The following is a 17215-nucleotide window of genomic DNA, read 5'->3' as shown; positions in this document are numbered from 1 at the left end:
GTTTTTTCTTTCTCTATGCAATAAAGATGGAGTTCATTTTCATCCAGAATGACTGAGTTCTTTCTGCACTGGTTCTCGGTCTTTTGCTCCATATGCATAAGTAAGTATGGTTGTGTGTGTGTGTGTGTGTGTGTGTGTAAGTATGTAATTGTGAGGGTGTATGCATGTGTAAGAACGTAATTGTGAGAATTCATACAAACTGGACCCAACTGGTTTGAGTGGAAATGTATAAATGCGCTTTGGTAAATCGATTATGCATATTTGCCTATGTAAAAGTTTTTCTTCAGCAAGTACTATTCTATCCTCTTGGTTCAATAGAAGTTTATTGCTCCAAACTTCCCCCTAGCCTGAGGAGCAAGAGGCTTCTGGACAAAGGGGGAAAGGCTCTAGCACTTAATTCTTTATCTCCTGCTGTTTTGAGGTGTTTAGTGCCAGAGACTGCAGTTTCTAACCTCAGAGGAACACAAAAGGCCAGTCAGCTACAGTAACACAGTAACTTAGATGTAGATAAGTAAATCAGCTACAGGAGCATAGTAACTTAGAATTAGATAAGTAAACTTTTTTTTTTATTATATAGGAACCCTAAATATCTCCTAAGACAACAGACCAAGTCTTACACTCCGCAGACTTTCTACCCCCACCCCCGCTGCCTCTAGAAGAACCCACAAAAAGATCTCAGCCGGGGCTGGCACAAGCAGGCGAAACAGCACCCCAGACCTACTCCAGAGCCTGAAACAATGTAGTGGGGCTGAGGAAACAGGGTAGAAAAGAGTGCTTGTGTTCCACTACGTTCCCAATGAAGAACTCTATTCCAGTCTTGTGATCAGACGCCCTCTTCTTGGCCTCTCCGAGCACCAGCCACGCACGAGGTACACGGACATACATGCAGGCAAACCCATACACATAAAATAAATTATTACGAAAAAACAAAAAACCCTCAAGCCTCTCCTCCGCTACTCTTTTTCTGTGCATGTGGGCGCACGCGCCAGCGCCACTGCTGTACGTGGAGGTCAGAAGCCAACTTTATGCAGTGAGTTCTACTTCCACCCCCGTGGTTCTCTACTAGCTGACCATCTAGTCTTGACCTGCAAAAATGGTACATACTGACCATTTTGGGTTCCCACAGGTAGGACAGACTTGATTCCTGCCTCAGAGTTGAGGGACAGCGAAGGGAAGCAAGGACCAAGAGCGCCTGTGGGCTTGGTAAATTGTAATGTTTGATCTAACCCAAGTCACTTCATTAGGGCTGCACCAAACCCAGGGTCTCCTCTTTTCACGAGCTATAGACCCGAGCTCCTGCACCGGCCAGAGATATCATCGTGTGCCAGTCCCGCTAAAACATTTACAAAAGCCCTTTAAATCCTCCTCTCCAGCTCAAGGTGCCATCGACTGTTCGGCGCTCTACAGATCTGGCCCCCGGGGTGGGCGGGTCCGTTTGCCCTCAGGTGGTATAACAGGCGCCGCAGAGAACCAATAGCGTGTGGGCATCACTCCACCCCTGTCTTCTGATTGGCCCGTGTCTCAGTAAGCCTCTTGAGGCGCCGGGAGCCGGACTTCACTGCACTTTCCTCGGAGCTTTCAGTCCTTCGTGGTTCTTCCTCCTCGGCTCTTCTCGTTCTGCCGCCGCCGCCGCCGCCATGGCCCAGTGAGTGACCGACACGCGCAGTCGGGCCCGGGAGACTTCCGGGGCCGAGCGTGGTGATGGCGGGGCTCTGCTCCGTTGTACCCCTGCTCTCCTCAGTCCCGGGGGTCTCCTGGGTCTCCTCGCGCAGCCCTGACCCCTTCACCTCAGGGTCCCCGCCTTGGGCAGCGTAAGCTCGGCCGCCCCTTCTAAGGAGCTCGCGGCTGCGACGGGCTCGCGGGAAGGAAGGCCGCGCTGGGTGGGTGAAGGCCCACGCCCCTTCTGCTGGCCAGGCCATCAGGAATGACGGGCAGGTCCAGGACACTAGTGGCTTCTTGTGCCCGGACGCCCTTTAGGAGGAACTTCCGTGGAACAGTGGGGTGCAGGGTGCGGCCGATCCCAAGTGCCTATGGTGCCAGCGCAGATGAAGGGTGCATGCTACCTGTCCTGTTAAAAGCGACCAAGTAACACTAACATCTTTTCTTTGTCCCTTTTCTGACACCAGAGCTGACATCGCACTGATTGGACTGGCTGTCATGGGCCAGAACTTAATTTTGAACATGAATGATCATGGATTTGTGGTAAGTAGTGAATATATGTGGCCTTCCCTCTGAGACCCGTGATTTGTTTTTCAGCGATCCCAAGGCATCTGATAAGTGCTTCTTGCCCAGTAAGCCCTGTTGTCGCTTTATAAATGAATTTCTGCTTTAGCCATGCTGTCTCTGTAGTTAAAGGAAAAGCCTCTTTGAATAGAAATAAATATAAAAGCAGTGGTTCTCAACATTACGATTTGTAACACTAGCAGAATTACAGTTGTGAAGTAGTTATTACAAAATAGTTTTATGATTGGGGGGGCATCACAACGCAAGGGACTATATTAAAGGGTCACAGCATTAGGAAGGTTGAGAACCACAAACGTAAAGGGACCCAGATTTTAGAGACTAGCTCAGTTGGCTAGTAAGGCTTGGGGTAAATGAAAATGAGATTTTTTTTTTCTTTGTAGACAGCATGTTTGTCACACTGGAGTCTCAGTGTCCTCTCATCTCTGCCTTCTGAGTCCTGGGCTAAAGGATCCTTCTGCTTGTGGGCTGTGAATGTTCTTTCAAAATAGTAGCATGGTTTAGATGCCAGGATTATCAGGGACAAAGGACCAGGCAGTAGTGACAGGCTCAACCTGATGAGCAACAAGTGGCCACCGGCCTTTCCCTCAGTTTTCTGTTCTTCGTCCTGCTGTGACTGGACTTTGCAGGGATCACCTAGCACTTAAAAAGTGAAGGCAGGTCAGCTCTCTCTAGACCTTGGACGGAATGGACATGTTGCTGGATCCACCACCTGAGGGTCATGTGTGTGCCAGATCCTCTGACAGGCCTTTTGTCCTTCCAGGTCTGTGCTTTCAATAGGACCGTCTCCAAAGTGGATGACTTCTTGGCCAATGAGGCGAAGGGAACCAAAGTGATTGGTGCACAGTCCTTAAAGGACATGGTCTCCAAGCTGAAGAAGCCCCGCCGAGTCATACTGCTTGTGAAGGCTGGGCAAGCTGTGGATGATTTCATCGAGAAACTAGTAAGGCCAGCTCTATTCTCAGATGCTGCTGGTGGCTCAGAGTGTCTGTCTGTCCCTCCCTCTAACTGTCTTACTTCTGCCATGTTGATTTTCAGCTTCTGGGTACAAACTGTTCTGATAAAATGCTTAAATGTTTCCATCTTAGTTGGCTTGATTGGCACTTGTGGAATAGTGCCTGTGGTTTTAGTTTTTCAAGACAGGGTTTCTCTGTATAGCCTAGGCCTTCCTGGAACTTGCTCTGTAGACCTGGCTGCTCAAGCTCACCGAGATCCACCTGCCTTTGTCTCCTGAGTGCACCACCACCCCTTGGCTATGTTCTTTCTAGAAAGTTTTTTTTTTTTTTTAATTTTATATAAATGAGTGTTTTGCCTGAGTATGTAACTGTGCCACATACATGAAGTTCCTGAGGAAGCCAGAAGAGAGAGTCAGATTCCTTGGAATTAGAGTGAGAAAGCAATTGTGAGCTGCCAGTGTGGGTACTGGGAATTGAACTCAGATCCTTTGCAAGAACAGCCAGTGCTCTCAACCCTGGGACTATCTCTCCAGCTCCTATTAAAAAATGAAACACTTTTGTTTATTTAGTATTTGTGTGGGGGGAAGCACCTTGGCTGTGGCAGCAAAGGGACTTCCTTGTGGAAATTGGTCTTCTACCTCCACCATATGGCTTGTGGAAAGCACTCAGGTCATCTGACTTGATGGCATGTGCCCTTGCCTAGGAAGCTTTCCCACTGACCCAGGATTGTATTTTTATTATTAGAGTGTGGGGTCATGGGAGCATGCACGTGGGAGTCAGAGGACAACTCTGTGGATTCAGTTCTCCTCAGTCTTTGCTTTGGTCCCCAAGCACCTCAAGCTTGGGCCATCAGGCTTTTCCAACAAGTGGTTCCCCCCACTGAGCCAGCCATCTTGCTGGCCCATACTGGTCTATTTTTGGGTGGTCATAATTCTAGGACACTAAGGACATTTCAGTCAGAGTTTGGGAAGAGTAATAGCATTTGAACAATACTCACCTACTAATGTCTGTCTGTATTTGACAGTCCTGTGGGGCCTGGTGTTTGTGCCCTGTGTCCTGTGTGGTCCTCTAGCTCCAGTGCTACAGACCTATTGTACAGCCTTGTGCATGCCAGGGAGACACAGCATCCTAAGCCACATCCCAGCTGCCTTTCTCTTCTCCTTGTTGTATTTATTTATTTTTCTTTATTTTGAGACAGCATGTTGCTATATTGTTTGGTGGGTGGGTGGGGGGTGTTTGTTTATTTGTGGGGCAGGTTCAGGGCAGGGTTTCACTTTGCAGCTCTGGCTGCCCTGAAAGTCATGCTATAGACCAGTGTGACTTCAGACTCAGATCTGCCTGCCTCTGTGTTAGTGCAAACTTAGAAGGGGAAACAATCAGAATCACTAATCTATCTACCTCCCTGCCTGCGGTACTTGGATTTTAGTACTGACCCAGGTGTTTTCTCATGGTATCTCCTGGACCCTTTCCTCCTCCAGGAGAATACCTACTTCTGCTCCTCCCCTTCCCCTGGCTAGGAGGAAGTCCCGCCCTATTCTGTGCCATTGGCTGATCAACTTCTTTATTGACCAATCAGGGGATGGTTGGGGAGCAACTTTACACATTGAAACAGGAGGTTCTCAGAATAAGGATTGCAACCAGATATGGGGGCCCAGAAATCAGCATTTGACTACAAGGATAATCTTTACACAGTGCACAATAACATAATGCCTACGCCGCTGCCTCCCAAGCGCTGGGGTTGTAAAAGGTGTGTACCACCACCCGGCTTACTGTGTTTCTCTTTCTAGCTGGCCTGGTACTTACTATGAACTAGCATTGATCATGATAGCCCTTCCTCCTCAGTCTTAGTACGAGGGTTACAAGCACCAAATATCATGCTGCCTTTCACCTGAGCACAGGCTTTCACTGAGATATATCCCCAGCTCTGGTGTTTTGCAATATTGACTGTGATATTTACCAATGTTTAGTGCTAGTCAGTAGTAAACCTTAGTGTCCACACTGGGTTTCATTTAGACATGAGTTTTCTTTCTTCTGTTCTCCTAAAAATAACAATTCTCATAGATAGTCGTTTTATTTAGCACCCTTGTATCAATTTGTTGGCTTTAATAAGATTATTTTCAGAGGTGCTAGAGAGATGGCTCAGTGGTTCAGAGCACTGGCAGCTCTTCCAGAGGACCTGAGTTCAATTCCCAGTATCCGCATGGTGGCTCACAACTGTATGTAATGGCAGCTATAACATCTAACATCTGGCCTCCACAGGAATGCACACAAGTGGCAAATATTCACACACATACACACATAAAAATATTTTCAAAAAAGACTGTCTTTGGAAGAAAAAATATATTTCTGAATGAAGAGGAACAGGAAGAGTTTACATAGGTTCTCAGAAATAACTGTACAGTCACCAGTGGGGTAAAACAAGGGACTGGTGTAGAAATGATGTAGCGTGGCCATGATGACGGGGGGGGGGGGGAGGAGGGGATATGTATGGAAGACAGAAGAGACTGTAGCCTGTACACTGCTGTTTATGTCAGAGGCCGAGCAAGGAAGGACCCTGAGCAGAGGGCATAGTGAGCCTCCAAGCTGCAGGCTGCCCACCGCTCCCTCCCACTCGGGGCTGGAGGCTGGTTGACGTCTTCAGCCTAGGAAAGTGCTAAAGTCATCTCAAGGGCAGCTTTGGAAGGGGCTACTGAGCAATAAGGAGAAAAGCCAAGCCAGCGCTCTGGAGGCAGAGGCAGGTAAGTCTGTGAGTGAGGCCACCCAGGGCTGCACACTCAGATCCTGCCTCAGGTGTGAAAGGATAGAGAAGGGAAGAGGGTGCTGTGGAGGGGTCTGACCGGGTTAGGTAGCCACCAACGTAAAGGTGCAGTAGTGACTGTTTTCCCACTGTTTATTCGGGATTTATTTTTGTTTTTAGTGGCCGAGGTATGTTTTATTTCTCTGCCTTTGGTCCACCCTAAGGTAGTGTTTATTTACAGGTACCTTTGTTGGACACTGGTGACATCATCATTGATGGAGGAAACTCTGAATACCGGGATACGACAGTAAGTGTCCCTCAGTCCAAATTCTTTTAGGTCTTGAGAACATTCTAGAAAGAAATACAAATAGCACTGTCCATGTGACCAAAGAGTGAACTGTCCTGCGGTCCTTGGGGATTGGTCCTGGCATGCTGAATCAGCGGTTTTCTGCTAAGACACTCCCAGGGCATGTGCATATAACTCAGGAGACAAGGGCTTACACAGCAGGCTGAGGGCTTGCGTAATCTCCACCTTCTGTAATGTGTGGCATGGTGCCGCTGTGCCGCATGGTGGGGGTCACTGCCCTTGCTGTGTCACATGGTCTAACGTGTGACCCAGCAGTGTCACCCACTGGACCTCTTCATTGCACTTTACCCTATAAGGTGTGAAGTTTTTCCTTTAAATTCTTTACAGGAATTTTTACCTCCAGGTTGTAATTCTCCTGTCCTAGCCTTAGATTAGATTCTAGGACTCTATTCCTTCTTTTGAACTGCAACCCCGAATGTATAAACTGTCTTGAATGGTTGGCTGCTCCTTGGGTCATTTGCTCGCAAATGTGAGCTCTCTCCTGGCCTTGCGCCTCCTCTCATTCTCCGGAATTCCTCTTATGAGAAAACCCTGACACTGTTTTTCTCTCTTTTAGAGAAGATGCCGGGACCTCAAGGCCAAGGGCATCTTGTTTGTGGGCAGCGGAGTGAGTGGTGGTGAGGAAGGGGCTCGGTATGGACCATCACTCATGCCAGGAGGGAACAAAGAGGCCTGGTGAGTTCATCAGCACACACACGTTTCAGCCCAGGGCCGGCGCTGTGAGGTGGAAGGGTTAGAGCCGGGAGGCATGACTGTGCTCTTGCATTGTGTCTGTACATCTCCCTCTCACTGTGTCCTGGCAGACAGATTGCTGACCTTTGGAAGCTTAAGGTACAGGTAGTGTAGTGCAATCCTAAGCATTGACTTTGAGGGTGTCAAGTTTGGGGGTCTGTACCAAAACATTCCTGAGAAGATGTAGCTTTGTTTGGTGAGGGGAGACTCGTGAGGGGAAGGGCTTCCTCTGAGCTACTTGTGAGTGGGATGAGATAGGAGTTGGCTTTGCTCCAGATGAGAGCATCTCTTAGAGTACTGCACAGTCCTGGCTTCTCTCTGATCCAGATGTGCAGAACCGTGTTGTACCTGGTGACAGACATCCAGATGGTGAGAGTGTCCCTGAGATGTTCTTGTACTGCTTGGTTTGTGTCATAGGTTGTTCTCATGGAGTGGTGGAAGATTGTCCTGTTGTGAGAGGGTCAGTGAGGTGCTAGGGCTGGAACCCGACACCTCATGCATGATAGGTGTGCACTTTACTGCTGAGCCACGCCCCTCACTCGTTGGTGCTTCCATGATGCTTCTGCCTTTTCCTTTGACTCGGGTGTTGTGCAGCCTCCACTCTGAGGCCCACACAGGGTGGGTGGTGCACGCTTGGCAGCGGTGAAACCAGTGTCTGGGAAGTTTAGCACATCCATTGCTCTGAGAGTGGTGTCCTTGAGCATGGAACTGAAAGGCCCAGGCCTTCTGTCTGGTGAGCTGTACTTCCCCTTCCCACAGGCCCCACATCAAGACGATCTTCCAAGCCGTCGCTGCAAAAGTAGGAACCGGAGAGCCATGCTGTGACTGGGCAAGTTCTGGGCTACCCTTTGACGAAGTGCATAGCTGAAGAAAGACAACCTTGGTCCCAGTGGTTAGCACTGTGCTGACAGTCTTAGGTCACTGCCCCAGCTCGTACCTGAAGTACATACCTGTCTGTCCTAATGTCCTTGTACCTGAACCAACCCTTGAGGGCCTAGGGGTTACTGACCTACTAAAAAGAGGGATGTGATGAAAGGAAGTGAGATGTCTCTGTAGCAGTTTACTTCATGGCCAGAGGATGCAGGAGTTAGAACGGGCTAGCACTCTTGTTCCATCAGGGATGCAGGAGTTAGAGTGGGCTAGCCACCTTATCCCATCAGATGCCTCGGGCTGTGCGGATGGAAGAATCTTTGTGTAGCCTGGGTTTTTGGGTTTAGATGTTCACCAGAGGTCAGGAATCTAGCCACAGGCATTTTCCCTCCTGATTGGTGTTGCTGTGAGAATAAGCAAGATCCTTTCAGGAAAGTGAATCAGCTTAGGGAGGCAAGAGCAGCTGTTCGGGTTCTGTGTTAACTAATGGTGTGACCTGGGACAGGAAGGCTTATCTGAGAAATAGCTGAACTAGATAATCTCTGTTCTTGCCAACTTTTCTTCTTTTTCTTCTTCCTTCAAATTTACTTTCTTTTCTTTTTTCCCTCTTCCTCTTCCCCTTTCATTTTCTCTGACTGTCTGTCTGTCTATCTGTCTCTGATTTATATTTATCTCTCTGTTGTATATTCATGGGAGACTGAAGCAAATGCACGCGGAGGTCAGAGGACAGTATGTAGGAGTTGGTTGTTTCCTTCCATCATGTGGTGCTGGAATCAAACCCATGTCTTCAGGCCTGGCAGCAAGTACCTTTGCCTGAACCATCTTCTATCCAGCACCTAGTGTCCTCAAGCCTTGGTCTCCTGAATTACAGACCTGTGCACCGCCACACCTAGCTCCCTTTTTTACCCCTGCTCTTTTATGCGCTCACCTTATTATTTTAGTAATGTATATGATTAAAAGTAGGGATGCATATGGCTCCAGGCATGTGGGGATGAGGGAGGCTTTCCCACTGACCTGCCAGCTTTGGTGGCAGAGACTACTGCTAGAGTGCGGTGACAGCATCATTCTTCTAACTCCCTCTGGGACAGAGTCAAGGAAAAGCCAGCTTGCACCTGAGGACCTTGTCTCGGCCAGAGTAACTCCGGTGGCCGTCAGGCGTGGGTTCAGGTCATAGGGATAAATAGTGTAGAGACTGAAACTGGGTGAGCCTAGGCTCATTCACATCTGGAGCAACAGGAAGTAGGAAGTAAGATGTCCTCATACTGCACAGTTAGTGTCCAAATCGGAAGGGTAGGCCCATGATAAAGGCAGATGGCCTCGGGTAGAAACAAAGACTTGGTGATTGGCATGAGCCGTGACTGCCAGCAGGGACTCTCCCAGCTGCCCTGCCGTGGAAAGAGCTGCGTGTGCTTGTAAGCCTGAAACATGGTGGACGTGACTCTGCCGATGTGTTCCATTTCCCTGTCCATTACACAGTGTTCACAGAGTAACACAGCTGATAGACCCTCCTTCCATTCCCCAAGACAAACTGATAAGCTGGATACCCCCTACCACCGGAGATGCACTTCTGCATTTAAGAGGCCAGACCTTGATATAAGGCATTTTATCCTCAGTGGTGTTAGAACTGTGCTGTATTTGTTCTTAGGGAAAATACAAGGAGTCTAATTTATTCTAACCAGCAGTTGGCAGAAAACTGCTAACTTCAAGACCACGGAGACTTTAAAGTGTGGCTGGGGCCGGGGAGTGGGGAGTTGTTAGTAATAATGAGAAATAGCAGGAAATGTGGGCTTTGGATGTGTTGGGAGGTTCCTATGAAATCATACTGTTTTCCCATGATTTTTTTGTTTTTGTTTTTGTATGAGAGGGAGCATTTCTAAAAGTCTTTTGGTCTGCTGAGACTTCTCGTCTATAGTTTGTTGCTCTGACAGTTCTTGTTTATCACCCGACAGGTGGGAGATGAGGGGGCGGGGCACTTTGTGAAGATGGTGCACAATGGGATAGAATATGGTGACATGCAGCTGATCTGTGAGGCTTACCACTTGATGAAGGATGTTCTGGGCATGCGGCATGAGGAGATGGCTCAGGTAAGTCCTGGGATGAGAGAGGACTTGCTACTGGCAACTCACCCTTCCTCCTTCCTGTTCACCTGGCTGGTGGCCCACATGGACTCTGCCTAATGGAAGGGAAGCCGTGGTAATAACATCATAAAGTGTGATAGTCAGCCACTAAGCAGTAATCGTACTCAGCAGTTAGTGAGCCATGCTTTGTCAGGCTCCGTGTGTGACCTCATATCTGTCCATCCCATGGAACATAGGGCCCGGCCTTAGGCGTGGTAGGCAAGGACTCTGCCTTCCTGCCTTCGCTCCATAGGGCTGGAGCTGGCTTTGTTGACCAAGTAGGAGGCTCAGCAGTTGAGAGCACTTGGAAGAAGACTGGGAGGGTTTCCAGACCCATCCAGACATGTCCTTCTGACCTTTGTGGGCCTTGTATACAGTGGTATATATGAATACTTGCAGGCAAAATACCCAAACACATAAGTAATGCACATAATGGGGCTGGAGAGGTGGCTCGGTGGTTAAGAGCACTGACTGCTTTTCAGAGATCCTGAGTTCAATTTCCAGCAACCACATGGTGGCTCACACCATCTGTAATGGGATCTGATGCCCTCTTCTGGTGTGTCTGAAGACAGCTACAGTGTAATCATATACATGAAATAAACAAATATTTTTTTTAAAACAAGAAATAAACATAATAATAAATCATAAAAAAAACTTAAGGGGCTGGAGGGATGGCTCAGTCAGTGGTTAAGAGCACTGACTGCTCTTCAGAGGTCCTGAGTTCAATTCCCAGCAACCACATGATGGCTCACAACCATCTGTAATTGGATCTGATACTCTCTTTGGTGCTATCTGAAGATAACAACAGCGTACTCATATAACTAAAAACTAAATAAATCTTAAAAATAAAATTTAATTTCATCCCAGTGGGGAAGCACAAGCATTTTCCCAACACTTTATTATGAAAATATTAAAATACATAATATTACTGACAGCTGGCCGTGCACACCTTTGATCCCAGCACATGGGAGGCAAAAGCAGGTGGATCTCTGAGTTTGAGGCCAGCATGGTCTACAGAGTGAGTTTCAGGATAGCCAGGGCTTCACAGAGGAAACACTGTCTCAAAAACCAAAGCTATGCCCAAGAGGTGGAATTCAGGTAGGGCAAGAAGGTGATATTGTGCATAGGCCCAGATAAAGTGAGAGGTTTGACTCCAAGGAGAGGGGATAGTCTCAGTGGTGAGAAATCAGCCAGGCAGACGCTCAACACGGCTGCCTGGCCTGGGAAGCTGGACTCTGGGCAGGAATAGAAGTTTCCAGGCCACTAGGAGGAGAGCTGCTAGCCCCATGTGCTCTGTACATGTACAGAAGCAAGGACGAGCCAGAACGCCCACAGAACCCTCTCACCAGGCTTTCTCCTCTGTGTAGGCATTTGAAGAGTGGAACAAAACAGAGCTAGACTCATTCCTGATTGAAATCACTGCTAATATCCTCAAGTTCCGGGACCCCGATGGCAAAGAGCTCTTACCAAAGATCCGGGACAGTGCTGGGCAGAAGGGCACTGGGAAGTGGACTGCCATCTCAGCGTTGGAGTACGGCATGCCTGTCACCCTCATTGGTAACGTGGCACCTTTCACCTTTATGTAGCTGATTCATAAGACTGGCTCTATGGTTACCCTGGAACGTGCATTTTTTTGCCTCTGCTTCCTGAGTATGGGCAGTGCAGGTGTGCCTGGCTTTTTGGCTTGTTTGTTCTTTTTCTAAGATGTCTTTCTGTCTTTCTCTCTTTTAAAGATTTATTATATATCAGTACACTGTGGCTATCTTCAGACACAGCAGAAGAGGGCATTAGATCTCATTACAGATGGTTGTGAGCCACCATGTGGTTGCTGGGATTTGAACTCAGCACTATTGGAAGAGCAGTCAGTGCTCTTAATCATGGAGCCACCTCTTCTTCTCCAGCCCTAAGATTTCTTTAATAATGAGTTCAGTGAGAAAAGTTTACAAACATATTTTGTATATGTAGTCAACATTAATTCTCTGGGTTTGGTGTCTGTCAGTCCTCTATTTTATGATTAGCTGTGGCTCACCCTGTGGAAGACCGGTGAGTGGTGAGTCCTGCACAGGTAGGAGGTTACCTACCCTGTACCCTATTTCTAGTAGCACCTTAATTTCCATGGAGACATCAGTATTCTTAAATCTACATGTGACCACCTCTGGCTTAGTGGATGGGTTTCCTGGTTGGGGTGCGGTCCACTCTACTTCTTAGCTGATGTCGGTTATGAGCCGATGAAGACATTTTCTTTTAGTGTATCCCTCACAAGTGTCCATCAGTCTCCTGTGATGTGAGAGGTGGGGCCAATCCCAGCAGTGCAGAGAGCGTCTGTCCAGCCACTCAGCTCTATGTACCAGTGTTCCTGTCTTCAAAAGCTCCCTCCGCGATCTTAGAGTCAGGGCTCCCTCCCACTGTGTAGGTTGGCTGTGGTCCTTCCTATCTAATGAACTAAGAGGAAGCAGCCTCAGTCTGACCCGGATGTGCTGGGAGGACTTGCCCCACTTGCTGTTGCATAATTGTCTTGCAATGTTTCCTTCACAAATGTCAAGTCATGCTGAAGGGAAGGAAAGCAGTTGGGTAAGGGCAAACTGACCTCTCCTTAGCCCTGTTTTTGGGTTATGTCTAGTATTCTTTCCCTCAACTAAAATGCTGTGTTTGTTCCCAGAAATTCAACCCTCTTTGTTTGGAGGAAAAGAAAATTCATTCATCTTAAATAAATTGAACAGTAGTCTGCTACAAGGGGTGGTTGTGGAATCCTCTCTCATGACAATGAATGTCTTCTACATAGAAACTTAGGTTTACTCTTGGGTTGATATTGAGTTATTCAGTACAATCCTTACCTTACCTCTCACCTCAAACCATCCATTTGAGTTCTGAGTTGACCTTTGAAGGTGAAGGCCTGCGTGTGTGGAGAGGCTTACTAAGAGTCTCTACTGTCCAGTTACCTGTCCCGAGCTCCATAGCCCTTCCAGGTCAAAGCACTCAGCTCTTGGTGCAGGTTGGATCTGTCACCCCTGCCCTGGCTTCTAGTGTTGGATCTCTGATTGGCCCTTTCTCCCCCACCAGGAGAAGCTGTCTTTGCTCGGTGCTTGTCCTCTCTGAAGGAGGAGCGAGTTCAGGCCAGCAGAAAGCTGAAGGGTCCCAAGATGGTTCAGCCAGAAGGCAGTAAGACGTCCTTCCTGGAGGATATCCGTAAGGTGACTGCCCCTGCCTCACTGCCTGTGGTAGGGTCTGAAGAGCTCCTCTGCCACATTCTCACTTCTAGTCTTTCCTGTTCTGTCACCCTCTGGGGTCTCTGAGGTGAGTGAGGTTGGTGTGGCTGCTCCATCAGCCACAGCTCTGAACTCTGGTGTCACTTTCTAGGCTCTCTACGCTTCCAAGATCATCTCCTATGCTCAAGGGTTTATGCTGCTCAGACAGGCAGCCACTGAGTTTGGCTGGACCCTCAATTATGGTGGCATTGCCCTGATGTGGAGAGGGGGCTGCATCATCCGGAGGTAGGTAAGAGGGACCCGGCACTCTGTGGCAGAGTGGGTCACATTGTCACAGCTCACTTTCGTCTATGCAGCCCCTCCTTAATACACTTGTGGTTCGGACGTAGAAAAAATCTGAGTTCATGTACCATTCACATCACAGTGAGCGTTCGTGTGGGTGATTTGATTGACTTCTCTGGGGGAGGAACTATAGGTTCCAGTCACATGGAGGTCAGGAAAGCTTGTAGGAATTCTGCTGAATCTCAAGTGTGTTTATTCCAATCGTATATTCTGGGACTGAGGAAATAACCACAGAATGAGTTTAGGAAGCTGCTGGATCTGCTGTGAGTCACACTTAAGCCAAAACTTCATTACCCCTGACCTTCATGAGCCCCTACCTTATACTTAGGAGGTTCTACGTCTGGAAATTGGTTCAGGATCTGAGAGTCCATCTTGTTAGGATCCCGTGTAGCCTTTCTTTCATTTGAGCTTTTCTTCTGCTGTTTGTCTGTTTCATCCCTGGAAACGCCACAACTGATTACCCAGCACCAAAGTCTACACAAGCTGCACCATCATAAAATCGTTCACGGCGCTGCCCATTATAATACCTACACCCCCTTCAATCCTTTCTGTCTACCTTGTGTGGCTTTAGGCTTTGCAGCAGGCCCCATTGCCCACTGAGCCCTGTCACTGACCCATTAAATATGAGGCTAGTTTATGAGGGGCTTGAGCACTCAGAAATTTTGACTGAACCCATCCCCAGAACTTGACTCCTGGGGCCCACTGCCTTTTATTTGATAGGGGGAAGGGGTCTCACATATCCCAGGCTGGCCTTGAATTACTGATCCTTCTGTCTCCACCTCACTCTCAAGATGTATTTATTTATTACATAGAAGTACACTGACTCTGTCTTCAGACACACCAGTAGAGGGCATCAGATCTCATTACAGATGGTTGTGAGCTACCACGTGGGTGCTGGGAATTGACCTCAGGACCTCTGGAAGAGCAGTCAGTGCTCTTACTGCTGAGCCATCTCTTCAGTCCTCTCCGTACTTAAAAAAAAATTTTTTTTAAATAATTTTTATGGGACTAGAGAGATGACTCAGCAGTTAAGAACACTGGCTGCTTCTAGAGGACCCAGGTTCAATTCCCAGCAACCACATAGTGACTCAAAACCATCTATAATTCCAGTCCGAAGAGGTACAGTCACAGACTTGCATCCATGCAAAACACATACACACACCACCTAATCATTCTGTCTGTCTGTCTGCATTTGCAGGGTAGTACACACGTGCCACAGTTGTGTGCAGACCTCAGAAGCCCATGTGCGGGGGTTGGTTTTCTCATTCTACCACGTGGGGCCAGGAACGAACTGAGATTGTCAGACCTGGTAACAAACAGCTTGATCTGCTGAGCCACCTCATAGGCTCCTCTGAACTTCTACAGGTCATTCTGCTCGTTCTGGAGCAGGAGATCTGTGACTTGGCGCCTCTACAAGAGTAGGCAGGGCTTATTTCCAGACACTTGGCCTGTACTGTTCTAAGATTGGTTTCTCACACACCATTTCAGCGTATTCCTGGGAAAAATTAAAGATGCGTTTGAGCGAAACCCAGAACTTCAGAACCTACTGCTAGATGACTTCTTTAAGTCAGCAGTTGACAACTGCCAGGTATGTTGTTGGCAGCGGTGGTGCTGTGCTCCCTGGGTCTCATCTGTGAGCAGTGATGTCTCTGGGGAAACCCAGTCGCTGACCTTCTGCCCTCTGCTCAGGACTCCTGGCGGCGAGTAATCAGCACCGGAGTGCAAGCAGGCATCCCCATGCCCTGCTTCACCACTGCCCTCTCCTTCTACGACGGGTACAGACATGAGATGCTGCCAGCCAACCTCATCCAGGTGAGCTAGGGATGGTACCTTAACCCGCTGGTTCCTGAGGGCTGTGTGCCTTCGTATCACCCTGACCAACTGCATTCCTCCCCTAGGCTCAGCGGGATTACTTTGGGGCTCACACCTATGAACTCTTAGCCAAACCAGGAGAATTTATCCACACCAACTGGACAGGCCATGGAGGCAGTGTGTCGTCCTCGTCATACAATGCCTAGTAGGCCTGTGGCTTTGCCCTCCCTCCCAGCAACAGGACAGCCCCTGTGGCACTCAGCACCCCTCTTTGCCCTAGTTCCTGCTCAGATCTCTTAGCCAAGCGTTGGCTGTGATTGCTGAAGAAGTCACCAAGGTCTGTAGTTCTGAACCACCACGTGCTCCACCTCAATCTTTTCTACTGCCCAGGAACTGACCTTGTGCACCCTGCGTGACCGCTCCCTGACTGAGCTGTGCCGTGGGTCAGACGCGCTGCAACTCTTAGCACAAAGGGCATGGGTGTGTGGAATTGTACAGCCTGGACCATGGATCGTGTGTGGGTTCTGTTGCCCTCTCCCAGTACAAGAGCGTGTGGTTACACTCTTCTGGGAAGAGTGCCTGGCAGAAATCTGCACTGGATTCACGATTGGGACGTGATTTGTTTTCCTTGTTCATTTTTAACTCTGGCTTTTTTTAAGTCTCCAAGTAAAACAAGACACATTAATTTGAGGGTAATGAGTAAGTCTGGAGGGAGGTGAGGAGCCAAGGAGTAGGTGGGCAGAGGCTCTCTTGTTGGATCTTTTCTTACTGGCACAGTAGGTACCTGGATGTTCACATAACATCCAGCCCATCACACACTTGTAATAAACTTTTAGACTGGCTTGGCTTCTTTGTGTCTTCTCCTGCTCTGTGGTCTGTGGTGGGACTTGCAGTGTGGTCAGTCTGTTCCTGAGCTTCTCATCTGATTGCATTATGTGGCCTTGGGCCATCGCACTGTGCTAGGCCAGCGGTGGACTCTGCTCTGTGGCGCTTTTTCTGACCACTTTAGAGTCAGTCCCCTAGTGGCCTGAGAGTGAGCAAACTGTTGGTTTGGACAGCTGGGATCTCCTGCCTCTCACTTGAGCCTCGGAAGCTTCCAGGGAAGGCAGAGCCGACATGGGAAAGCGGCTGTTCATCAAACCCTCGTGTGTTTAGTTGTTTGAGAATCACGGTCCCCTTACCCCAATCCCCCGGAGTGGAGTGCTTCCCTACAGCCAGCCATGACTGACTCTAACCTTCCTAGACACGAGGGCCAGGCTTACTGCCCTCAGCCCCCTCCACAGGTTCCTTTGCCTATTGCCCTTACTCTGAGGCAGATGGATACTTGGAGAACAGAGGGAATTCTGAGGACAAACAACAGAAAAGCCAGAGGGTGAGTTGATCTTCACAGAAGCTGTGGAAAGTCGGATCATGTCTGTAACCCAGCTTCATTTCTGACTAGCTGTGTAACAGGAATATCGTATCTTGCCTGTGGCCTGTTTCCTCCTGGGAAGACCATCCTGAGAGTCTCCATGAGAGCAATAGTCGGTATTCCACACCTCAGCAGCTGTGGGTGTGGTCTGCCTTGTACCAGGGATGGGCTGTACTGCACAAGTGCTCAGAAGGCCTCTGGCCAGTGTCCTGTGTGTAGCACACAGTAGGTATACTAATTAAGAATAGATTGGAGGGGCTGGAAAGATGGCTCAGTGGTTAAGAGCACTGACTACTCTTCCAGAGGTCCTGAGTTCAAATCCCAGCAACCACATGGTGGCTCACAACCATCTGTAAAGAGATCTGATGCCCTCTTCTGGTGTGTCTGAAGACAGCTACAGTGCGCTCATAAATAAATCTTAAAA

The 17215-nt window shown here is 48.6% G+C and overlaps 1 protein-coding gene across 1 annotated transcript; it reads left to right on the top strand.

Moving 5' to 3' along the window:
* The first annotated feature begins 1554 nt into the window (after positions 1-1554).
* PGD (phosphogluconate dehydrogenase) lies at positions 1555-16227 on the top strand. The gene is made up of 13 exons (XM_080921151.1): positions 1555-1645; positions 2127-2202; positions 3005-3184; positions 6176-6241; positions 6858-6976; positions 7793-7862; positions 9853-9987; positions 11388-11577; positions 13081-13211; positions 13378-13511; positions 15057-15156; positions 15258-15380; positions 15467-16227. Exons 1-13 carry the CDS (start codon positions 1638-1640, stop codon positions 15584-15586), a joined length of 1452 nt encoding a protein of 483 aa, XP_080777277.1. The 5' UTR covers positions 1555-1637; the 3' UTR covers positions 15587-16227.
* Positions 16228-17215: the final 988 nt, after the last annotated feature.

Source organism: Micromys minutus (genome assembly GCF_963924665.1).
Source record: "Micromys minutus genome assembly, chromosome: 9".
NCBI lineage: Eukaryota > Metazoa > Chordata > Mammalia > Rodentia > Muridae > Micromys > Micromys minutus.
Note: the sequence above shows the minus strand (reverse complement) of the source record. Positions and strands in the feature narration are given on the sequence as shown.